Source organism: Ptychodera flava, chromosome 1 (genome assembly GCF_041260155.1).
Source record: "Ptychodera flava strain L36383 chromosome 1, AS_Pfla_20210202, whole genome shotgun sequence".
NCBI classification, from domain to species: domain Eukaryota; kingdom Metazoa; phylum Hemichordata; class Enteropneusta; family Ptychoderidae; genus Ptychodera; species Ptychodera flava.
In genome coordinates, this window is record NC_091928.1 from 11,152,466 (window position 1) to 11,176,787 (window position 24,322).

Consider the following 24,322-nt stretch of genomic DNA (forward strand, 5'->3'; position numbering starts at 1 on the left):
AGCATATTGCACCTTACAAGGTCCCTCCTGTAGGAAGATTTTTGAATCCCGGTGTCTTTCTTCTCGGGGTTCATGGATGACTTGCAGCGATGTCGCGCGTTGATGTTGACTTTGTCTTATACTTTATGAATGAAGCCTGTTCACAAAATTACGCGCAAGGCGTAATAAAGTAAAGCCTCCAAATTTGAGGTTTTTCGTACTATTAGTAAAATGATGGGCATGGGTATATGATAAATCGGTTATTACCCAATATCGGCTGTTCCTTGTGTCGTATCAGCATTCGTGTCATTTGTGCTGCTTCAGACACTCGATGCCAGCACAAATGACACTCATGCTGATACGGCACAGGAACAGGCGATATTGGGTAATAACCTCTAAGTATATTACAATAACATCAAAAATCAACAATGTCAATATCTAACAATGTTATTTTGTCAAATAATAGTTTAAACACTGGTATGGCGGCAATTTGGCGGTAATCTGTTACATTTTCCTGGTGACCAAACGAATTGGAAAGGAAATGTTCCAAAGATTCCTTTACGAACGATTTAGCAAAGCTTTTGAGGCGCACCTACCCGAAACACACTTACCCACAAAAACATATTACTTTCTCGCGGTGCAAAAGACCAAAAAAGAAAAATCTTTGTTTCTTGAAGGCATATTGTTTGAATGTCACAATAACTGTTTTTTATTATCACGTGTATAACGTAATGCTGGTTTCACATTACGCCCGATAGAATCCTTGAAGCAATTGTTTGAAAGGTGCACAATGAATCCATCAAACTTTTCACAATACTTTTTTGAGCTTACACATTCAGATTTAGCAATCGTCAGTTTGTAAATATTTTTTTTTTGCGATTATAGTTAAATTTAACGGTCTCGTGATGTTTGATAGTAATAGTGCTCACACTGACATTATTCTTTTGTAAGATCAAGATCATTCTACAAGATAACTCACTTACACGAGACAAGAATAACAAAAATAAATTACTGTAGAGAGAAAAACGTTATCTAGTCCTTATTACATTAACTTTCAATATAGAATCCGGCCTTATATCAACCTTTGAATCATGGCAACTATTTTGACATACAGAGTATCTACAACGCTACTCACTCGTCGTTGACATAGCCAGTCTTCTCCAGCATTGGACCATGAGCGAAAGTGACAACCCGTGTGCCGCCTTCCCAAAGGGTCTTCTTGGAACCACGCAGTGGCCAGTTGTTACCGAAATTATTTTCGTTTGCCGGCCCTCCATTCTGAGAAAAAAAATCATATTAACCACTTTAGTTATTGTTCATGACTTCCACTTTCAGACGTCGTAAAAAGAGAGCGCAATTCTTCATTGGTCGCTATGTGTAATTTAGGTCTTTGAATGCGCGAATGAAACATATTTTGCGACGAATATATTTTAGTATCTAAAAGACTTTGTTGGTTTCTCCGTCCGTTTTAATAGTGAGTTTTATACAAGCACATATGTGAGTTGTATGCTTTCTATTAAACACAAGATAAGTTAGTTGACTGAACTTGGTAAATAGGCATTTATTCTGTAAAATCGCAGATCTTTCTCCTTTATGCCTGTCTGTTCGTAAAACCCCTCCCTCTACAGGTACATACATCTGACTGGAATATCAGCAATGTGTTGTTCCATAGTCCATGTTCCTTGAATGCCTCGACTAGAACAGCCACAGAATCGTCCATTGCTGTTATCATGCCTGAGATAATTGCAAAAGGGAAACAAATAGAACGATTTATGAACGTATTGAATTTCTACCGAAATGCTTACGAAGGTCAAACTTTTTTATAAACGACAAGGCAGCGTTTACAAGAAACATAGATGACCTTTATTACCTAGTTTAGTTCTTCTTCCCAGATTCTTCACAAACAAATACTTATCAAGGTACTTCTCAGGCACCTGAAATATGTGACAACCAAATAAATAAACATAATTTACACACTGTAGTAGAATGATGTTTGAAGTTAACGTAAAGATTGATCAGAAGTAATTATAGAAGCGAAATATTGGTCGCCTGTTTATCATAGTGAGAAACTGTAATATAGACACAGTTCATGTGTATTTCCAGCATTTTTGAGGTCGCTTAAGCTGACAGTAAAACTCTTCCCTCGCTTTTTGGGCATGCATGCTGGTACTACGTCTGAAGTCCCTGACATTGAGTAAGCGTAGGGCATGGTTTTGGTGAACTGAACTGTTCGTGAGAGGGTGTGTTCACATATCATACTCCCCCCCCCCGCCCCCCCCCGACGGCTTACACGATCTGCTACACTGTAAAGTTAAGTGTTCAAGGATAGAACACCAATTAAACGCCTTTTTGTAACACTTTTTGAACGCGTCTAGACGTTCAGAAATTTAACACTACGTGTTCAACCAACGTTCAATTTTTTAACACACGTGTGCAGATTTTGAACGCTACGTGTTCATCAGACATTATATTGAACACCATGGTGTTCCATTTCTGAACACACGTTGCACATGAAATGTGTTCAAAAAATTGAACGCATTTACGCGTTCAAAGGGCTGTAACACTTTTTGAACGCATGGACGCCGTTCAACGATAAGTGCGTTAAAGGCTAGAACACATGATGCGCGCTTGTTGAACACCTTTAATTTTGGGCGTTCAGGGGGTGTTCAAGCCTTGAAATAACATTACAGACCACTGATATTCAGTAAAATTATTTTATTCTAAAAATACACAAAACATTTCTAGAGTAAAATACAATAATTTACTGTAAAATGGGCAAATAAACATTGCCAATTTGTATGTAAAGTTTGTCAAAGGAACATACCAACGGTGTTACCACCCTCCTATCAAAAATATAAGCAATAAAAATCCCCATGAACACTGTAGATCGTTTTAAAAAATATGAACAAAGTAATGACAAAACAGGTTTTACTGAAATATTGTGGATTATGTTTTAAGGTTCATACTTGTTTAAAATGTACAAAAAATCATCTGAAAAAGCTCAAAATCTGGCTTACTTATTGTGTTGAATATACATATATGTGTGGAATGCATACTTCATTGTTGTAAGATGGTTTCTTAAAGACATTTCCTCTTTTATAGACAATTGTAAATTTTGAAGAAAAAAAAGTTAGTCAAGGCTTCCCTAGTGCACATCATGGTACATAGTTGTCCACACTAAAGTAAACACAACATGTCAAGTTGTGAAAGTGTCACAGTAAGGCACAACATGTAAAAAGTGGGGAAAGTGGGTCCTTGGCAGGGTAAAACCTATTTCCTTGTCCAAGAAAGTCCCTCATAACAAAAAGGTTGTTTGTTTGTAATATATTTCAATAAACAAGGAAATAAATCGATGACATTTCAACAATCTACTCAGAAATTAAAAACATATTAGTAAAGAGCTTTCAAATTCTGATGTACCTTGCTATTAATTTTTATACAAATGTTTTAACAAAAATGGTAAAAGTCACCCTTAAAATAAAAAATGTAGATTTCATCATACCGTATATATATCATATTCTGGTAATCCGTCATATTAAAAATTAAATGTCTGAAATGTTTTTAATTTCTTAAAAATACAAAGTTCCAAATTTGCATAATTTGAACAATCTGAAAAAGGCTATCAGTAGAGATCTATGTCCTAAATATCAAAGCTGTCAATTGGCAGTTTTGAAGAAAATTTTTAAAAATTTTTTGACCAAAAATGACAAAAATTGCCATGAAATATAAAAATTTGAATATTTCATCACAACTAGCACAAATTTGACTAGGGTCATTCTTAGGGACATGTTCACCAAATATTGAAGACGTCAGTAAAAGAGAAGAAGATTTTTGCCAAAAATAGCAAAATTAGCCTCAAAAATATAAATTTGCATAGTTCATCATAATTTGAACATATGTGATTAGGGTAATCCCTGGGGACCTGTAATCCAAATATTAAAGGATTCGTACAGGCTGTTTTGAAGAAAAACCTTGGGATGTACAAATTTGAGGGCAATGCTACACATCCACCTATTTAGCTGACGGCAAAGCTAAAAACCAGTTGCTAAGAACAAGAGACGTGTTGAGCTACAATACAAAATTCTCTTAGGTTTGGTAGAATGCTATGATCAACTAAATGTTAGAAGGGCATAAGCTTCAAAAGACGTGAAGTCTCCTTTATCAGATGCAAGGGGGAATGAAAAATTGAAGCAGAAAGTGACAGAAAATTCAGAGTTAAAATTTCAGAAAATTCAGTAATTCAGAGTGAACATTTTACTCTGAATTTTCCGTCGCTTTCAGCTTTTATTTTTCATTCCACCCTTGCATCTGAAAAAGGAGACTACACGTCTGTGAAAGCTTATTCTCCGGCAACATTTAGTTGATCATAGCATGCTACCAAAGCTTAGATTAATTCAGAAAAAAATACAGAAACTTATCAAAATTCAGTTACTGACCCTCGGAAGTTTAAATCTACATTAGAGATGAACTGTAGGTTCTCAAGCTTGTTTCCAGACAGCTACCTGTACACTCATCTTCTTCATTATCTGTACCACCAGCTTCTGTAACAACTCTTCGATTTTCAGTTATATCCAACTTTTTACATCCTGAAAATAATGCAACAATAGGTATATGGCGAGATGAGACTTTAAATGAAAGACAAGGGGCTGATTAGGTTAAGGAAAAGGGAAGACTTTCATATACAGTGCCTCTCTTCAATACTGTTACAAAATATTGGCTTTTCTTGTCATCAACTGATTAAAATAGAAAAGCCAACTCTCCTATGCCGAAACATACATTGTATACTCTACAATGTTTAATTGATTTTTTACATGCGATTGTCTCTACTAAAAGACATGTGCTAGCTGTGATTACGCAGCGTTACTATGCAAGGCGTATCGATCGCGCTCAGGTGAAGGGTTATAGCTAAAGTTGTGTTGCAATGACCCTTGACCCGAGTGAGATCGATCGATAGGCCATGGCAAAAGTATCACTGCGTATTCACAGCTTGTTGTTGGTTATACCAGCCACTAAAAGAAAACAGGTTTCTTTACGTAGTAAGGCTATTTCAAAGTACAATAAGATTAATTTCGAAGGATATTAATACAGATGCTTCAAAATCTAATACTCTTTACTATTTTGGAGAGAAAACTTACCCTTTCTGGTCATGCTTCCGCACGATCACGACTTCAGGGTGCGTTTACAAGAAAAATGTCGCAACTTCCGTTTTGATGCATCATGGGATAGGAAAAAGCACCAAACTTGAACGCCAAGTGTTTAGAAATAGAACACCTCTTGCACGCCGATGTTAAAATTAAAACGCTCATGGTGATTTTCTGATTTTCTTTTCAAATTTTCAAAATTTCAACACGTAATAAACGTGTAAAATATTTTGTATACTTTCTTTTTTAGAAAAAACATGCTTTCAGCAATTGTAGACTGGAAATATTTTTCACTTAGTGGGAAATTCGTTACACAAAAGTCCGTGTACGTTTGCCGGACAGTGAGGCTGTAATAAATTTAATATAGCCATTGTAAGGTAAAAAAACCCAAAAGATTGTTAATTGTTTCACAGTATTGTAACATTTCTGTGATGCTGAGCTTTTGAACACTTGAAGGAGATGGTTGTTAACACTACGTGTTCAGGTTTAGAACATCATTGTTAATAATATGAACACTAGTGTTAACAATATGAACACTAGCCGTTCAAATTTGAACACCGACACGTACATTTTGAACGTGTAAAGACGCGTCTAGCGTCCGCTATTTTTACAGTGTAGGTCTGGAAGATTTCAACTACTAGTAGTTGTAAGCTCTAAAATGTATGTCTCCGACATGCGGGTGAAGTAAAACAAGAAACAATAGTCAACGAAAAAAACTAAATAGTGAATTCACTTCATGAAAAGGTGCAACTGTCGTTTAGGGTAAGATAATAAGCTCACCATGTGTAAAAACGAAGTTATTATACTTCTTTAGGAACTGATCGTGTGAAACATAAACATGACAGAACATTAGCAACACACCTGCAGTGGTCCGTGCACGCTTTGCAAAGAGTAGTACATAAACAACGGCTTACTCGTGTCATGATTGGCTACATAGTTGGCAGCTTTCTCAGAGAAAAGGTCCTGTAAGGTCAGAGTGATATACACTTTGTCAACATTTTCTTGAAGCAGACAATTCGACAGACGATGTGCATATTTTCAATGGCACTACAAATCAAGTGCTACTGTGGCTACAGGTCTTTGGAACGGACAATTTCCTATTGTCGATTAAGGCTGTATACGACAACTCGTGTGTGTCGTCCATTTTTTCGCAGAAATTTGCAACTCTGTACAGATATTCCTTCTCACAGCTCATCGGCAAGTGATTTATTTATTTTTTTTAATTTAATCTCGAACCAACAGGTTGCCCCAATAACAGGTTCGTTTAAAAATAAAAATATAACACAAAAACGAAAAGTATATAACAGTTACAACGTAAACAAACAGACAGGAGAATTCACATAAGAAAAAACAAAAAAACAGCAATAAAGCAAAAGATACACAGAAATACATCCAGATAAAAGTAATTATTCAGAAAAAAGGATCTTACATAATCAATGACGAAAATTACTGAAGTTATTAAAAATATCTAAATTTTGCTTGTTACAGATAGAATTAAAATATGTCTGAGATCGTGATAAAAATGAATGTTTCAAGATATTCGTACGTGCTGACACTGATCTAAAAAGAATAGCACGACGCAATGTAAAAGCAGGAACGTTAAAATGAATCTGTGCAAGAACATCTGGTACACTATAAGCTGAGTGAAGGCTTCATAAAGAAAAAGAGTGTCTATAAATTTTCGCCTGTTCTCCAATGTGGGAAGGTGAAATTCATAGCATAGGTTACTATACAGAGCCCTTGAGTAAGCCATCGATGAACGGAAACAAAGATACTTGATAAATTTTATTTTGACTCTTTCTAATTTCTTTATTAAATATAATTGATTAGGGGACCAGAAGGGTGAGCAGTATTCAACATGGCTATTGATGTAGGAGACATACAATGTTTTTAAAACTTTGATGCTATTAAAATATTTACAAGAACGCTTGATAAATCCAAGCATTTTAAAACGCCTTTGAAACAACATGGTTCATGTGCATACTCCAGTTAAGTTTACTTGTTAAAAATACACCAAGGTCTTTTACAAAGTTGGTGCGAGTCAAGATAGTTTGCTTAGCACATCTGTAAGGAAATATTTGACTTTTTTTTCAAAGTGAATGAAATACATGAACATTTTTAACATTTAATGACAACTTCCATTTGCTCGTCCACTTCACAACCTGGTTGATATCTTGTTGTAGTTTGACGCAATCGGACATATCAGTAATGGCCATAAATAACTTGGAATCGTCAGCATACAACGATAAATTTGCATGGTTCATGCATTCAGACATGTCATTGATATAAAGTACAAAAAGGAGCGGACCCAAAATAGACCCTTGGGTACACCTGATGTTACATGTGACATCACACATTAAAGAAAGTATGTCCCCAACTAGTGGTGTATGTTTTACTGTGACTTCTTTTAAAACTGTACTTTGGCACACCATATTCTCTCTGGTAATGTTTAGCATTGGCATCAGAAATTGATTGAAAGCGAAATGCGAATTATGCTGCAAGCGAAGAATTACTGTAAAATAAGAATTGAGTATGAGTAATATAAGATAAGACTCGGAAAGAAAATAAATTTTGCAAAAACCTACCGATGAATAGACGCCACCCTGATCTCTATCCGGCGTAAAGTCTTCTCTTAAATCTAAGAAGTTTTTCGGACCTACATGATGTTATAACAATGACTGTGTTATGTTGAGTCGTATTTTTGAGCCACATTCGGATACAACATAAAGAATGAGGTAGCAAGGATGATAATGGTTACCTTGGTGATATGAAGTTGTCAATGACGCACTTACTAACTATGACGTTAAGACACAGAGAAACATAAACAGAGTGGCAACACTTGCATGCCTTTTGTTCCATGGTCGTCTCGGTAGACTATTGGCTTTTCATATTAAAATGAGCTTCAAAGGTGTTAAACATTTTGGAGGCTTTGTTTGTGGTTGATAATTACACGAGAATATGCCAAAAATACGACGAGATGGCATCGTACTGCCAGTCGCGTAGCAACCATAGTTATTTTGTGAGCTCTCAGGCCAGAAACACTGCTTCACGCCAATCAAAACATAACACGCCAGCAGTTTCATAAAGATGTCCTTCCTTGACGCAAGTGTAAAAGATGGTATGACTGACCGTAAACCATTGAGTAAAACCAGACAGTATCGATAAAAGACTTTCAAATTTGGTTCAAACACACTCATTATATATTCATAAAATATGAGAGGAATTTTTAAAACGGTAAAACTCATTTTCCTGAAGCTCAAAACACTCCCGTTTTCGCCAGCACGTCAATTCTGCTCAGCACCACACGACAACAACAACACAAACTTTGCCGAACATACTTTCGCTTAACAATTGGCGAAAATCCGACAATTACCGAAGGATTCATGGTCTGCACTCTTCGGAAAAGAGAGGCGAGAGCAACCTAAGGCGAGGCGAACATGGATGGGTTACGTAACCGCTTCACGCCTTAAATAATACCCGTTGCCACTCTACCCATGTTTCTCTATGGTTAAGATGACTATACGGATAACCTTGACAAAACAACAATGGCAGCCAGCATTTTTTACAAATCATACTCCAATTATTTTACGATGATGACTGCTTAGCAAATAGATATCGCCGGACAGAAAACAATTCTTTGGCAATGTAATCATAAAAAATATATACTTAGTATTGCTACCATAATCATGCTATAAAAATTAAACCAATTAAACTTAATGTCAAGTAATTACATTGCAATTAACCATGATATATATAGTCACAAGTACTGACCAGTTGTATGGGTGTAGTAGTCACCAGCTGCAGTGTAGAAACCGTAGAAGTGATCAAAGCCTCTTCCATTCGGTGTATACTCATCTTTACAAAAGCCCAAATGCCACCTGCAAGGGGTCGGAGTGTATTATCTGAAAGCATGTGTGTCTTTGGATGTATTTTTTACCTGTCAGTATAGGCACGGTGCATTTACGAGTCGACACGACCTGTATGTCTGTAATACTCAGTATTATTTTTGACAACTAAATATTAGTCCTCAACAGAATTGTATTCGTCGATAATACTGTTGTATATCTTACACAAGTAAGGCCTGATTGATATTTTAGATTCTATCTACTTTAGAAAAGGAAAAAAAACCTTACTAATAGTAGATCAAAATCAAGGAAAATCTTACAGAGGGTTCAAACTATTGTTCCTAACATTCAAATAGTACAGTTAAAAACTCATACGTTCATGTGTTGGTAAACTCTTTTTTCCCTTTGATTGAAAACGTATTTTACTCAATGTCGTCGTGACGTCCAATTTTCGTTCTCTCAGACCACCTTTGTCTATGTCTGATTCTCTTTTCTCTGCGTTCTTTCCTTTCCGCGTACCGGAAATATTGGTATTGTAACATGTGTTACACTTACTTTCCCACCATATACGTAGAATATCCCTGCTCCTTCAGTTTCTGTGGCAGGATTGTGAAATGTAAGGGTAAACCGGTTGGTCTGTTTTTCACAACACGTCATGCTGTTGGAAAAGCAGAGACAGTGTCGGTCCTTTGCCTGGCTACACCAGGCTATCTCACAGTTCCCGTGTTCAATGTATCTTACAGTTTTGTAGTGACATGAATTATTGTAACTGGTATAGGTTGACCTGTTTTATATATCGAAGAATGATAGATCATTGAAATTTGAGATTTGAGCTGTCTAGATACAAGAAAGAGACTCGCCTCCAGCGTCTTTCGATCTGACAAATCTAGTCTTTGAATAATTTGGTCGAATGGGACACGGATGCTCCATTTCTTCCGCCTCTACATGACGGCCTAAAAGGTTTAATATCTAAAAATCAAACATTCATGATGACAAACTTCCAAGAACACAACGGTCAATAGTACCTGTAATCCAGTGCGATAGGCGAAATATCCGGTCATGAGAGATGCCCGTGACCTTGACAAAACAGAAGAAGAACATTAGTATCAATGTTTTAATGAATGATTAGTTGCCTGGCTGGATGGCTGACTGGCAGACTGACTTGCATGCCGACGAACTGAATGAGTAAGGAAAACGATAATAAAGGTGGGTAATCTGAGAATGAAACACTTTTTTGAAATACTTTGTCTGTTACTTGTACGGAGTCCTATTCAGTAATATTTTGAAGCTATTGCGTAAATCACAGTCCCTCCACCCGGACTATGTGTAAATGAACTTTTCACTGGCGTTTTGTTTTTGTGAATGCTTAAAATGAAATACCCTCAGAATTATTCAACTAGCTCAGTGTAAAATGAAATAATCTTATTGCTCACGGTGTACATGCAGCCAGCGCGTAAGACTTGTTGAAGATGACGCCATCTTGTGCCAGCGCATCCAGGGTCGGTGTGATGACGTATGGATTGTTGTAACCGATATCACTCCATCCTGAAAATTAGATTTTAAGCTATAAAATAAACTACAGAGATTAATTTTGACTTAGAAATTAAACTAACGCTTATTTTAATAACAAGCGCTGTTTCCTTTAAAGCTATTATTCGTTTTAGCTCCGCTCATTCGTTAAAAACCAGTGCACTAGTTAAGTATATTCAAATGGTCTTGTGGTTCACAAGAGTTGAGTCGGCGTTTGCATTGCAAATGTTTTGAAAATCAGATCTTTTGTCATGTATGGCATCGCGACTCATACACTGCATTGCACCTGCTTGTGTCGGACTAGGAAGTTTGGTTTCCCTATTCGTTTCACTGCATCAATATGCAACAATACAGATAAATTCACACTTAATACATTTCAAGTATTATACAATGATAATAATAGACGTGAATTCACATGAATCCACATGAATACAGGCTTGCTGAATACAAGCAATGGTTTCTTAACTCTATTCCCCTGTATGAGCAATATTCAGCTAAAATACAGGCTATAGTCCATGCCTATCCGTAAGTATTATCGTGTTTTCATACTGTGTCGTTTACTCTTGGATTCCAACTTCAGTCATATATGTTTTGCATTCATCAATGACATTAACGTTGATAGAGAAACTGACCAACCAAACTTTTACCGTATTGTATATTCTAACCAGTGTAATTCTCTCAGCAGTCCCAGCCTCTATTGAGCTATGATCAAATTGTACATATTTTGCACATACTTCTGTTTGTTATCCACACATCAAACGATTGTTTACACACCCTTCATCGTGAAAACGTGCACTCATTAAACAATACAAGTTCCCGTATTGGACAGACGACTATCAATGTTTGATATTTCCTCTGTATCATTTGGATCAATACCGATAACACAGAATGGCTAATTAAGTGAACTGACGATGTTTTATTGACAATCACACGACGCTTTACCCATACGACCTAATCAAAGGTTAACGCATAGACCCTCGAGAAAAACGGGACAGGCAACTGCGATAGAGAACAAAGGGTCTATGGGATTAGCAGCTTGCGATCTATCTTGGAATAATTAAGAGGTGTTAATGGGTCGGGGACGGAATGAAGCTGGACCCGATCGGCTGCACAATTCCGGTTCATAGACACGTGCAAGCGGGTATACGGTAATAATGTTTTCGGATTACAAGTTATTTCGGATTACCCGCAAGTCCATTTTTAGAAAGAAAAGTGTTACAACTATTTTGAGAAGAATTCGTCAAAATGATTTTAAAGTACTTTTACATATTGGTAGCGAGATTCGATGCAACTAGAAGTCTGCAGGGAGTCAGTATGTTGCTGTAAAGTGACAAAGTTTCGAATAGAAATCCGAAACACATACCGCTGCAGTTCCAGACTTAACAGCAGTTGACATCACAGAGTTGTTTACATTCCGCAATCGTCCGTGTATCTCCGAATTTTCCCTCGTTTTTGCAGTTTTTTAACCGTCGGAATATTTTCTGTGCGAGGAGTGCTCCATGATTCGGTAAAGTATGTATGTTAACTACTGAAATGTTGTTCTTTGAAAACTGTGAACGGCCAAATTTACGAGGACAGCGTTCAGCTTTGTGTAAATGCATGTCTACCTTACCGCTTCTGACTCCATCAACCGATGGATAGTCCCGATTTATCGCGAAGTTTCTCCTGACAGCGAAAGTCAGTGTTACAAATGTATTTTCTAGTACTTTGCGAATGTAAACATGTGTAGCTTATCCGAACTTTGCTGTTTCTTTAGGCTAAAACAGTGCCAAAATGTTAGAGGTCGTGTATTTGAGCTCCCATGGAGTAGTCAATTTTTGTGTTCCCTGATTTTCGTCAAATGTTGCGTGACAGATGAAATAAAGTTCAGATTTTCGTTTCGCAGGACTGGGGAAGTGTAAACCTGTCTAACTTGTAAATGTTTGTTGTTATCGGAGATTTTTATGGTAGGGAATGTAAACTTATATTGTCGATATCTAGCAAGAGTTTTCTGTAGCGTCTATGGCTAAATGTACACTGTTTTTATCGTCTGTTTTTTTCCGTTGGCTTCGGCTTGAATCCAAAATGTGATCTTCATCGTTACCAGAACATTCACCATGACTAGTATCAAAAAACCTCAAAATTCTCTGTGTCATTACTCGGAACGTGCCATGCAAGAGCAAAGTGTACATATTCAGAACGTCAGTTTGATCGTTAATGAGATTCAGTGTTAAGTACGAAGTATTGTTGTCGGGGACCGCTTGGCAAATAACTTTAATGTATTCAAAGATAGATCTCACAAAGAAACCTCAGCAGTTGCCTGTCCCGTTTTTCTCGAGGGTCTATGGTTAACGGAAGTTACGTTTTGCAAGTACATAAAGTATTATGTTATTGACACTCGAGACGCCTTGGCGCGCCAGGGTCATCGTACTCGTAGTTGGGGGTGAATCATAGGGAACCTTCAGTGAGTAGTGAGTCAAACAAACGACCAAACAAAGTAAATCAAGTAATGGACTTTTGATAACTCCACCCACCATTGAAACTAAGAATAACAAGTTGGTCTTCACTCGAAATGGCGTGTGAATTCGTTAATCGCAAAGAGCGGGTAACATAGACACCCGCTGAACCTTGCTAGCTATTTAACGCCAGAATTCAAAGCGCTATGCTAATATGTATCTCGTTAATGACGTAACGCAGACCAAAAGCCGGTATAATTTCCCTATTTTTCCTTTTCTTGTTTTTTTCTTAAGGGAATGATTTTGAACGTGTTCAAGGAGTCGAATGAATGAGAAGAGTACACTGACTTAAAAAACCTTAGTATGCTACAACTAGGTTAAAATTAGCCTAAAATGACGGCTGTTTCAGAAATTTCAATCGGTGCAGAAGATGCTACGAAAACACGAAAACTCATAAGACTTAACGGTGTAGGCCCCCACGGCTCTTATCAGAGGTAATGTGTGTTCACTGCAGTTGGGGATTTCATGAACATTGCAACGTTCTCTTTTATGTAGCAGTTTCGAATATATAAGTGTAAATAAACTTACCAAGATCATCTGCTAGTATGAACAGAATATGCGGACGTTCAGTCTGAGCGTGGACGACACCACACACAGCCAAAAGAATGGATAAGAGAGCCAACTTGTTATCCATGTCTGCCGATGGAGTTGTCGGCTATCTGGAAATGTTTACATGAACGTGTGTGCAAGCAAGACTCGGACGGTCACGTGACCTACTGTAACCTGTTTAGCCCGTGCTGACTTCTCTTTCTTTGTTCATTGAAGGTTGATGTAGTGCGAGGTCTTGGCCATTGAATTCACTGACTCATTATTGTTGTATGTGTACTAAATATTCTATGGCACGTCTGCCGTTGTTTCTTTAACGTCATCTTTTCAACTGAATCAAATCAAACGCGTACTATACTAAGTCGTCTTCTCTGGGCCCGACAACTCTTAAGGCGCTTTAAAGATTATAGGTCCTAGCTTGATTATCAATACATTGACATAACCTATTTTCATTGAGTAACTCCCATCCATATGTCTTCAGCATTTATGTAGGCATCCCTAAGTTGCTCTCGAAATTCTAGATACGTCTCGTGACGCTATCGGATATCTCGGGTTATTCCTGTGTGATGCACTAGATGGTCCACAAAACGTGTATCGGCACATTGCCGCTTTTATCCCCTGCTGATCTTATCCCGGCACACGCTTCGCACATGGCAGCTACCGATGCGGTTCTGTTGAAGTTTTCGACGCTCGTCACAAAATCAAAACGATTTTGAGTTACGAATATGCAGTGGTATATAACGCAGAATCTCTACTTTGTAATTAAATATGTCATACTTTTAAGAAGTGATAAAGGTTTAAGGGTGATCGAGTCACTTGCTACGTCCACTGTATGGAACCGTGCTCACTGTAAAAATTACACCGTGGTTTTGATGGAAACCTATCTTCATACAACTTATTGTCAGAACTTTTGGAATGAAAGCGGACATTGTTAGTGATGATTGAATGGTCATTATATTACCTTCGAGTTGTAAGTTTTAAATGTTTGAATGTCGATATATTCGCAAAGTATTTTAAAATCCCACAAAATAATTGAAAGGGGTATATTTGTCATCAAATTGTGATTTTTTCCCATTTCACATAGGGGAGGGGGGATGTTGAGCGATGTAGCATTGTAAATAGGCTTGTGACCCAGTTTTTTGATGGATATATTGTGCAATATCTGAACAATAATTTATGTGAAAATAACAGAATTGAGCGGATAAAAACAAGACTCTGTTCCAAAGAAGAGTTTATTTCTAAAACTTCGACGTTTCGATTCCACACAGGGAATCTTCACCAGAATCTAAAAAACAAAAAAATTACAGTAAATATGGGACTAGTAAAAATGAAATGAGCAGCACTGGCGTAAAACCATTTAAAAATATTAGAACAACTGAGTTGTTGGTTTAAAGGGAAATATAGCTAAAAATCAATCTGTACACACGAGAAGAAAAAGTTTGAATTTACAAACAGAAGACGAGTGAACACTCAGTCTAAAAGTAGCGATGTTGCCCGGCCGGATCGTACAAAGCCAATGGCGCGAAATACAATGAAAGGAGGGCTCCTCAGAACAAACAACTTACAGATAGAGGAAAGGACTCCCTAGCTGTAGGTGAAACGGATGTGAAAACCTATAGGAAGTGTACTATTTTACCAGTCCTTTTTATTGATGCCTTTGGGTGACAGAGTACCAAGCTTATGAATCAAATGAAGTTCAAGCTGTTTTCTTATTTTATCTGCTTTTGAATACACTTTGCAAAGACTAGAGAAGCGAACATTATTGATGTTGTGCCCGGGTCATGAAAGTGTTGGGCTACTAGAGTATGTTTATGAGTTCTGATACTGTATAAATGTTCATTAATTCTAGTACGTAGTTCACGTTTCGTTTCGCCTATGTATAATTTGTTACACTTATCACAGATAATGACGTAGATGATATTGCGTGTATTACATGTAACATGTCCGACAAGAAGTTGAGATTTTCCAGTGAGTTGGTTGGTTATTGAATTTTGTTTTGTTTTCAGCATGAGGGGACATGCTCGACATTTGTTGCAGGGTGTACAAGTACCTGGTTCTGTAGACCAAGTTTCATTGCCACCTAGTACCTGTTACTGTAGTTGGTCTGACACCAGTTTTAAAAACAAACTCAAACAGAATTGTTGGATTGAAAATCTGAATAATTCTACAAAGTATGGATGAGGTGTAATCATTACTTTTAAATTTGCAACAGCTTTAACTTTTGTTTTGGAAGGCCTGAGAAGTGATAATTTAAATTCGTATGCGCATTTTCAGCTGAAAAATAGCTTAAACTTTCATTTGTTATTCAATGTGGTTCAAATGTAAATAAACAATTGCAGCATATCAAGAAAGGAACTGAAAGTAAATACATCGGGTTGGGCAACGCTTACCGGAGATAATAATTTCTATCATTCCAAGGGGATAAAGTGGGTGTACTTCAAATCCTTCTAGCTGCCAAATCAATCAGGTGACATACAGATTTTTTATCGTTTTCTCATCCTCACATAAAGGGTTAATAAAATAACAAAAAATTTTGGTAAAAATTTAGTGGTCCGATCATCCTTACAACAGACGAAAGTATGGGGCCCGACTATACAAATCCAATGTTCCGACATTCCTATGTCCGGCATATAGTTCATGTCAAAATATTTAAATGTGTAAAACCCTATTTGAAACGTCCATGTTTAGAGAGAAGGTGTACATTTTTAACAAATTTAAGAATTTCGATCCTATTCAAAACTTTGGTGTACACAAAATTATCAGTTACAGCCGTTTTTTCAAAACTGTGCGCAAACAAGTCTTTAGAAAATTTAATGTGATTTGGAACAGTATGTCCGAAAATACTGAGATAATATTAGCAAAAATTAAACAGCTCTACAAATAACTGCACACAACAAACAAATCCTGTTATAGATGAACAGATGCAACCCCTTTTTTAATCCTGACAACATGCCAATATTAAAACAAAATAATATTGAACAATGCGAAGGAAAACTTACAGAAAAGGAAAGCATTCGAAGCATCAAAGTTATCGCCCAAAATAAAACCCCAGGTAGTGACGGATTCCCCCCAGAATTTTACCTAGCATTTTAGAATAAATTAGGACCCCACATGGTAAACACTTTAAATTACGCCTATACAGTTTGCAAACTTTCCAATACTCAGAGACACGCAGTTATTACACTTCTTCCCAAGCCAAATAAAGACACACTCTATCTACAAAATTGGCGTTCAATCTCACTATTAATTAAACTCTAATTACAAAGCAGCAAGCAGATGTATTGCCATATGAATCTCTAAAGTTCTTCGATCCATAAAACATCGAGACCAAACAGCTATCATTAAAGGCAGGAGTATAATGGAAATTATATTACCATGCCCTGCCCAGTCGCATTTTGATTGGTCGAGCTGAACCACGTGACTGCCCACAAATACACAATAATGGTTTGTTTACATGCCCGTGAATATGAATAATAAGATCAAAAAGTCAAAATATCGTAACGTTACACCTCAAACGTAAATCATAATCAATCACAAAATAAAATGGAGCACTTGTAGGTCAAGATGAGATACTTTTTTTCTGAAAATATCTCCGGATTTGCCAATATTTTACAGCGCGCGTGATAGTGCGTCACGTATTGCTCAGTTTCTGGGGCCAAGTTGTCGTTCGCTCCTGAAATTTTCGCAAATTTTGACGGTTGTCTTTGGTTCGCTGATAATATAATGGAAATAACAGACTCCGCTCTGACCATTAACGTTTATTTGTGGGCGCGGGCTCGAGGAAAGCCAAATTAACGGGCGAGGCTTGTTAATTTTTGGCTTTCCTCTCGCCCTTGCCCACAAATAAACGTTAATGGTCAGCGCGTCGCCCGTTATTTCTATAATATTAGATTAATTTCAGACTTAAAAATATATGGAAAAGGAAGATTTATCAGGAGCAATGTTATTTATAGATTTCAAGAAAGCTTTTGACAGCCTGGAGTGGAACATAATGCATAAGGCTTTGGAATTCTTTGGTTTCGGGCAAGTTTTCTGTAACTGGATAAAAGTATTTTATAATAGTATACAAAGTTGTGTTGTTAATAATTGCTTCTCTACAGGATGGTTTACTCTAGAAAGAAGTACAAGACAAGGCTGTCGTCTCTCAACAGCCCTATTTTTCATTTCAATAGAACTTTTACCGATTGCTTTTAGAAAATCAGACAATTTGAAAGGAATTACTATTCGTCCAAAGTATGAAAAAAGAATTTCTATCTTTGCAGATGATACGACCTTGTTTTAGAAAATAAACAAGATATCAGAACAAGTATAGCAATTACAAATAAATTCACCATATGTTCAGGTTTGGAAATAAACTAAAAAAAACAGACCTTTTATTGTTTGGACGGTTAAAGAGATTATATGGAAATATGGTGATTTTCCGCCCCTTTTCACAGAAATTAATGATCCTTTTAGGCTTCTTGGAATTTATGTTTGACATGATAAAACACAAAACGAGAAACTAAATTGCTTGGATATGTACCATACAAAAATTAAAAGATAAATAAGATGCATGGAAAGCCAGAGATCTAACGTTAACGGGAAAGTCACACTTTCAAAACATTTTGGCATTTCAAACTTATTTTCACATTGAAGGCTTTATCCCTACCAGACGACTTTGTAAAAGAAGCCATTTCAGGTTATTTTAGATTCTTATGGAAAGGTAGAAGGACATATCAATGGGAGACCTGGAAAATGGGGGCTGAAAATGAGAAATATCATAAAAAAGAACAAAGCTTTAAGTTATCTCACTTTAATCAACTATTACAAAACGACTCCCCGTGGACACACCTAGCAAATTTCTATCTTCAAAAGTGGGGGTAGGGGAAACTAAATTTCGGAATAAATTGCAAGTAACCTAGATTTTATTCCAATATTCTGATATATTTTATGGAACTTAAAACAGCAAATATACAATTAGACCAAGAAGCCTTAAGAGAATCCTAAAGAACTGTTACCGGGCGCGGTAAGTGCCATTCCTTTTTCTTCGGTGTATAAGGTTTTTGTCTTTGTTAGACATGATTAAACGGATTAAAAATTGGAGAGAGAGAAGAGAGAGAGAGAGAGAGCTGTAACATTTGATCATAATAAATGCATTTGCTTTCGTCCAAGAGAAAGTGCAATATTTCGCCTGCCCGCTAAGATATGTTATATCAAGTCGACACAATTGTTTAAACAGCATTAGTTGCAGGATGTTGCAGGATTTTCGTTAATTCATTGTATTCTGAAATTTCTCTGGACTGGATCAGTACAGTTTGAAAAAATCAACAGACTTTGAGCGTGTATGTAAAGAAACAAAAACAAAAGTTCTTCAAACGATCCGCTACCTTTACATTATCTGTATCATGTACACTAGCACCCGGTGTGTCTTACCTGTTGCTTCTCAAAACATCATTCTAATAAATTTTAAAAAGTGGGAAGCAGAGCCCGTCTTTTACTCTCCTTGACAAAATGCTGCATACAGTGTGACCTTTGTGAAATCTCTTGTTTTTATTTATAATTTAATTTATCCACGAAAAAGCGAGGAGAAAATATATGTAAAGAATAATTAATGTGAATCCTTAAAACTATTTTGTTCCTTGTAAATCCTTAAAAATTTTGTTCCTTGTCTCGACCACGGAAATAATTTCACCACAGTATTGCCTTAATCAGTACTCTACTTGGCAAAACATTTTCGATACGAATGGAGTGTATAACATATATCGACAAGCAGAATACTGTGTATTTCAACATGTTGTAAAGAGTAGATAGGAACATTTGTCTTTGAACAACGAGGAAATGACCACATTAAATATTCTCAAGATGGTTTACAAGTACTTGGTTTCTCTTAATCTCGTGGAAGAATCACTTTGTCACTGAAAATCAAGTTTTACAGACGAAAGTTTTAAATTGTTGATGCTACATCTACTATTAGCAATTTACGTTTTATATCACATCCAATCTCTCGAATAGTGGAAAAATGTAAATGTAAAAGTAATTTGAATGAGTGAAGTGTTGATTGTCATATCTTTAGGTAAGCAAAATGGTACATAATACACAGATCGATTTCTTTCTCTCCAAGGACCAGTTCTTATGATTTTACATTTATCAAATTTTACATGATGATAAACGTAATCTTAGTCATTTCCTAATACCCGTTCAAAGAACGGTGAGGCAGTGATTGTATATCATCGATTGAGTCTTCTCTGCTGCCCGAAAAAATCCTATACGAATGTGACTATGTTTAAGTCGTACTGCATTCTTTTTACAAAAAGTGAACGGTAGTAATGTGTCTGTTTGCATCTCAACTGCCATTTTTTTTCGTCTGTTTGTGTCGATCACGCTCAGAGTCGAGCAATCATTTGATTCATGACAAATATTACAAGCGATTACCAATAAGTGGAGTGTAAGCGCAATACGCATTTACTCCAAATTTTCGTAATTATAGATAAGCAAGGTCAAAACAGCACAAAAAGTGTCTTTTGAGAGTATAGACAGTCTGACAATTCTTGACCGCGAGGCCCTTAGCTATCATCATCCTGTAGAATTAAAAAGCTGTATTCCCACTCGGTGTTCGCACTGACTGGTATGCAGATGCTGCGGTGAAAGGGATTTACGATTCTCCTAGCTACGGAATATGATCGTGTTCAGTCACGGAGACCACGCTTTTGACATTAAGATAGAAGGTAATAATTGGATATTCCATATTCCCCGTAGTGTGTAACAGATCGTGTTTACCTCCTGATTAACCTTTATTTACTCGAGAATTCAAAAGTGTGTGCAAAAGTTTCGTCATCAGTAATCCCCCTTTGTGTGCCCACGGTACTGTGACTCCCTGCTTAATCTACCTTGCAGTTATCTGTTTCCACCACTGAAGCAGACACCGTCATTCAAAGCAACTAATCCATTTTTATCTATTTGCTGAGTCCACAGGAATGAAGAATTCAAAGAATAAAAAGTATTTAAACATGTATCCTCGGTGTGACGAATATATCTTTCTCTTCTATTGCTATTGGTTGTTAAGCAACTTCTATATATGTCGGAAGACCACTTCCTCTGTTCTTTAACATTCCATTTTTTCCACAGAGAAACTGAACAGGTCACACCTCTCTTAATCCTACTGTTCTCATTGTTTATCTCGTCAATATATCTATCGCACGCTTTTAGCACCTTTTCCCAGTTTCCTGACGGTGGTTGGCACCTTGATTGCCCCTTTAAAATGGTAGGTGAGGTTGAAAGCAACATTGTAATTACAAGAGTCGTTAGCAGTTTGGTGAAACACAGGAAAACATGACACATTACACATTTTCAGCGAATGCAAAAGTTGAGGCCGTCGATTACTGTAACTGGTGGACAAGGGGTGCAGTTAAGGAAATAGTTGCAGCTGAAGAATGACTGTGTACATGTTGCGTTCACTACGTTATCCTCCTCCACAATGAAGGGAAACGGTGGTTGAACACAAATCGCAGTCATACCAACTTTTCCGAACACAGAAACTGAACAGGTTGGACTAGTCACACCTCCCGTAATCCTACTGTTCTCAATGTTTATCTCGTACTTATATCTATCGCATGCTTTTAGCACCTTTTCCCATGTTCGTGAATCTGGATTGTGAAAATTGGCTGTTCTGGACCTCTTGATCACCCCTATTAAATGATTGGGTAGTGGAAAGCATAATGGCAGTGGACTTCAGAAAAAAACAAAAAAAAACCAGGTGCAGCCAACGAACAATGCACTTTTAAAAAGGTCCTAACAATGATAAGATATATTGTGCATGACAAATAATGTGAACTTACTAATTTTAAGTCAAGAGGGTAATTAATTAGCCGTTCATAATTTGCCCTCCCACAGAAAATTTTTCGACTTACCCTCCCACACTCAAACTTTATTTTTACTCACTCCCCATTTATTTCTGCCTGTTCCCCCCCCCCACTGTGAATTTTTGAAGCTCCCTCGCCCTGTGACCAAAAAAACTTGCCTGCCAATTTCCCCCTGCCCTGGAAACAATTCCCCTCAACAAGTTTTCCGCCAAGCCCTGTCCTCAGGACAATCAACCGATATCCGCCCTGCCCTACAAAAAAAAATTAAATTCGCTCCCCTACTACCTAAAAACATGTTCCCTGCCCTAGCAAAATTAAAATTTCCCCTGCCCTCAAAAATTGCTCCTGGAATAGCTTTTTCGATGAATAGCTCCGTTGGCTGCACCTGAAAACCGTCCATTTTAGGAGCCGATGGCAGGGCTTGCTGAGTATGCGGTGTTGGTCGGAGTTGCGTGGGCGCCCGGTCGGCGTCCGACGTGCCCGTGAAGGGGTGGGCAAAGTGTTCACCCACCATGGTGGTTCACGCCGAGACTATATATAAGAGGGAGGTCTATATAACCACGATTATAGAAAGATAATCGGATTTATATACATGCAGTTGTAGTTTTCATATTTTCAAGGGTAGACTGCCCTCTACGGCAAATAGTTTTCCATTCATTAGTGCCTTAGAGGGGGGTCACAACATTGCCCTGCCTCTTTTCGATCACACCGCCAAACAAGCAGCTGGCAGTTTGGTTTTTCCAACAATTTTATCCTCGTTTCTACATTTTTCAGGCAAGCTCTCATTTTGTCTTAGGGGTCCTACCCTTATATAAGTGCTGGGTATCCAGGCACATGTTTTTGTCAATCAGTATGAAGCCAAAGGTGTTAATTTTAAGTCATTCTTTCGTGGCGAGGCGTCCATGTCATTACCGCGTAACGCACGTCCCATGCCGCAGTCATTCAACATGTGCAGTTCTGCAGAAATGCAGCTACACGGCATCGGAGGCCGTACGGTGAATAATGTACGTACGGGGCTTTGATTTACATGTCGTACAGTGTTTTAACCCAGTGTGGTTGTTTTACAGCTAGGTGCAATTGATTTGTCCTAACTTTCAGCAGCTATTGCCGGCTCAAGTCTAATGCATTTCGTGGAGATTTGCTCGATTACATGGACGTCAAGTTTATTTTTGTTTGCCAAATTTTCCCGCGCATCACATATAGTCAAAAGTGCCAAATTTGCTACAGGTGTTCGCATATATGTGTAGATCAATATTAGCTATTGCTCCAAAAATTTTGGCCACCGGAAAGGCTCGATGACGTCATAAATTCAAAATGGCCGCCATTATAAGGCTTAAAAATGGTAAAATACGTCTAATTCAGGCAGTTTTCAATATTTTTTGAATAAACCGACACAAACATCCCAAATTACAAATACAACATAAAATTGATGCAAATCAATTATTATGATGACGTCATAAAGCCAAAATGGCTGACCAAATTCAAAAAATCCTCCATATTATCGTCTGATAATGTTCAAATACTGTTCATTAAGCCTGTTTCCAGCATTTTATCCCCTGTACTGAAATTAACACCCCAAATTATAGACAAAACATATAATTGATACCAATTCATTATTGTAATGACGTCATAAAAACAAAATGGTGATCGAAAATTACAAAATTACCTATGAAGTTCACTGTGCTTAGTAAAATAGCCAATTTACGTGACAAAATAATACTTTAAAGGTAATCTACAATTTGTCTTGATAATCCATAAGCTCAAAATAAATGATAAATGTACTAAAACTTAGCCAATAAGCCCAACACAAATTACAAACTATTATAAAATTATTTATTTTTAACAATGACCTCTGTCTGAAAAACTGAACCAATATAAAGGAAATAAAGTTATCTTTACCCATAGGTTCTACCTTTGAAAGTGTTACGTTATAGTGAGTAGATCAATAGTGATGTGATCTCATGATAATGAAAACATGGCGAGAAACCAGTAAATAAATCATGCCTTGACCTTTGTCATGTGACCTTGGTCCCTGAAAAAAGGTTTTATGTTTGTGATTTTGGTCTAGACTTTTGCTTTCTTTGTTTCAGAAGCCTTTTTCGTTTGAATTTCTTGGATTTTTATGTTTCGATGACATGTGTAGTGACATAGTTTTGTGCTACAGTTACTGTAGTTCTCTCTTTGGAGGATGTGCCGGCCTGAAAAGATCGTTTGGTCAGGGTTTTATGAACAAAAGAAGACTAGTTTTTGGTTTTTGAATCTAGCTTAGCTGACTTTTTTGCAGCCTTCATGAATTTTATGAAAAGCGTCTTTGCCTTTCGTTGTTCACTTACCAGACTGGTTAGGAATTCAAAGATGAAGGAAACTGCAAAAAAAGTGACCAGACGAGTTTTGCTGTTTGGAAACCCAAAACATAAAAACATAAAAAAACCACCAGGAAGAACATAAGCAGAAATGGAAGGTTAAACAAAGATAAGAACTCAGAAAGATTCTCAGATTCATCAACAATTTTTCAAATCAAACCTTATTCAAAGCATTAAGTAAAGGCTTGAAATTTATTCCCACTCCAGAGTGTCTAGAAAAATTGTCGTATGAGATATCAACAAATTTATTCGCATCATAACATTATGCGATATCATGAGAAACAATCAATCAATCAATCAGACATCTGTTCTAAGATAAGTACATGTTCAACACTAGTAACCGCCGAAACCCAAAATTGTAAAACTGTCTCGAAGCAACTTAGATCGATAGAGGAAATTCCATGCGCAACCCACTTCAGAAAGAATATGCCTCTGGCAGAAAAGACTGCCATAGACAATCTGTCTAAAAACAAACAAATCTTAATGAAACCCATCAATAGCAATTGTGAATAAGATAAATGACATTAAAGAAAGTTATAGACAGCTGTGAATTGAAAATGTTCACTAATACACTTGGCGACATTG

General features: G+C 37.0%; 1 protein-coding gene across 1 annotated transcript in view; it reads right to left on the bottom strand.

Annotated features, from left to right (window-relative positions):
• The window catches only part of LOC139130096 (arylsulfatase B-like), a 32,101-nt gene extending 18,401 nt beyond the window's left edge, over positions 1-13,700 (bottom strand). The window contains exons 1-10 of the mRNA XM_070695820.1: positions 13,519-13,700; positions 10,399-10,510; positions 9,991-10,042; positions 9,521-9,623; positions 8,892-8,998; positions 7,706-7,776; positions 5,982-6,083; positions 1,850-1,913; positions 1,616-1,713; positions 1,115-1,257 (exon numbers count right to left, since the gene is read on the bottom strand). Coding sequence (XP_070551921.1) covers positions 1,115-1,257; positions 1,616-1,713; positions 1,850-1,913; positions 5,982-6,083; positions 7,706-7,776; positions 8,892-8,998; positions 9,521-9,531 — 596 coding nt within the window. The 5' untranslated portion in view covers positions 9,532-9,623; positions 9,991-10,042; positions 10,399-10,510; positions 13,519-13,700. The remainder of the gene's footprint in view (positions 1-1,114; positions 1,258-1,615; positions 1,714-1,849; positions 1,914-5,981; positions 6,084-7,705; positions 7,777-8,891; positions 8,999-9,520; positions 9,624-9,990; positions 10,043-10,398; positions 10,511-13,518) is intronic.
• Positions 13,701-24,322: the final 10,622 nt, after the last annotated feature.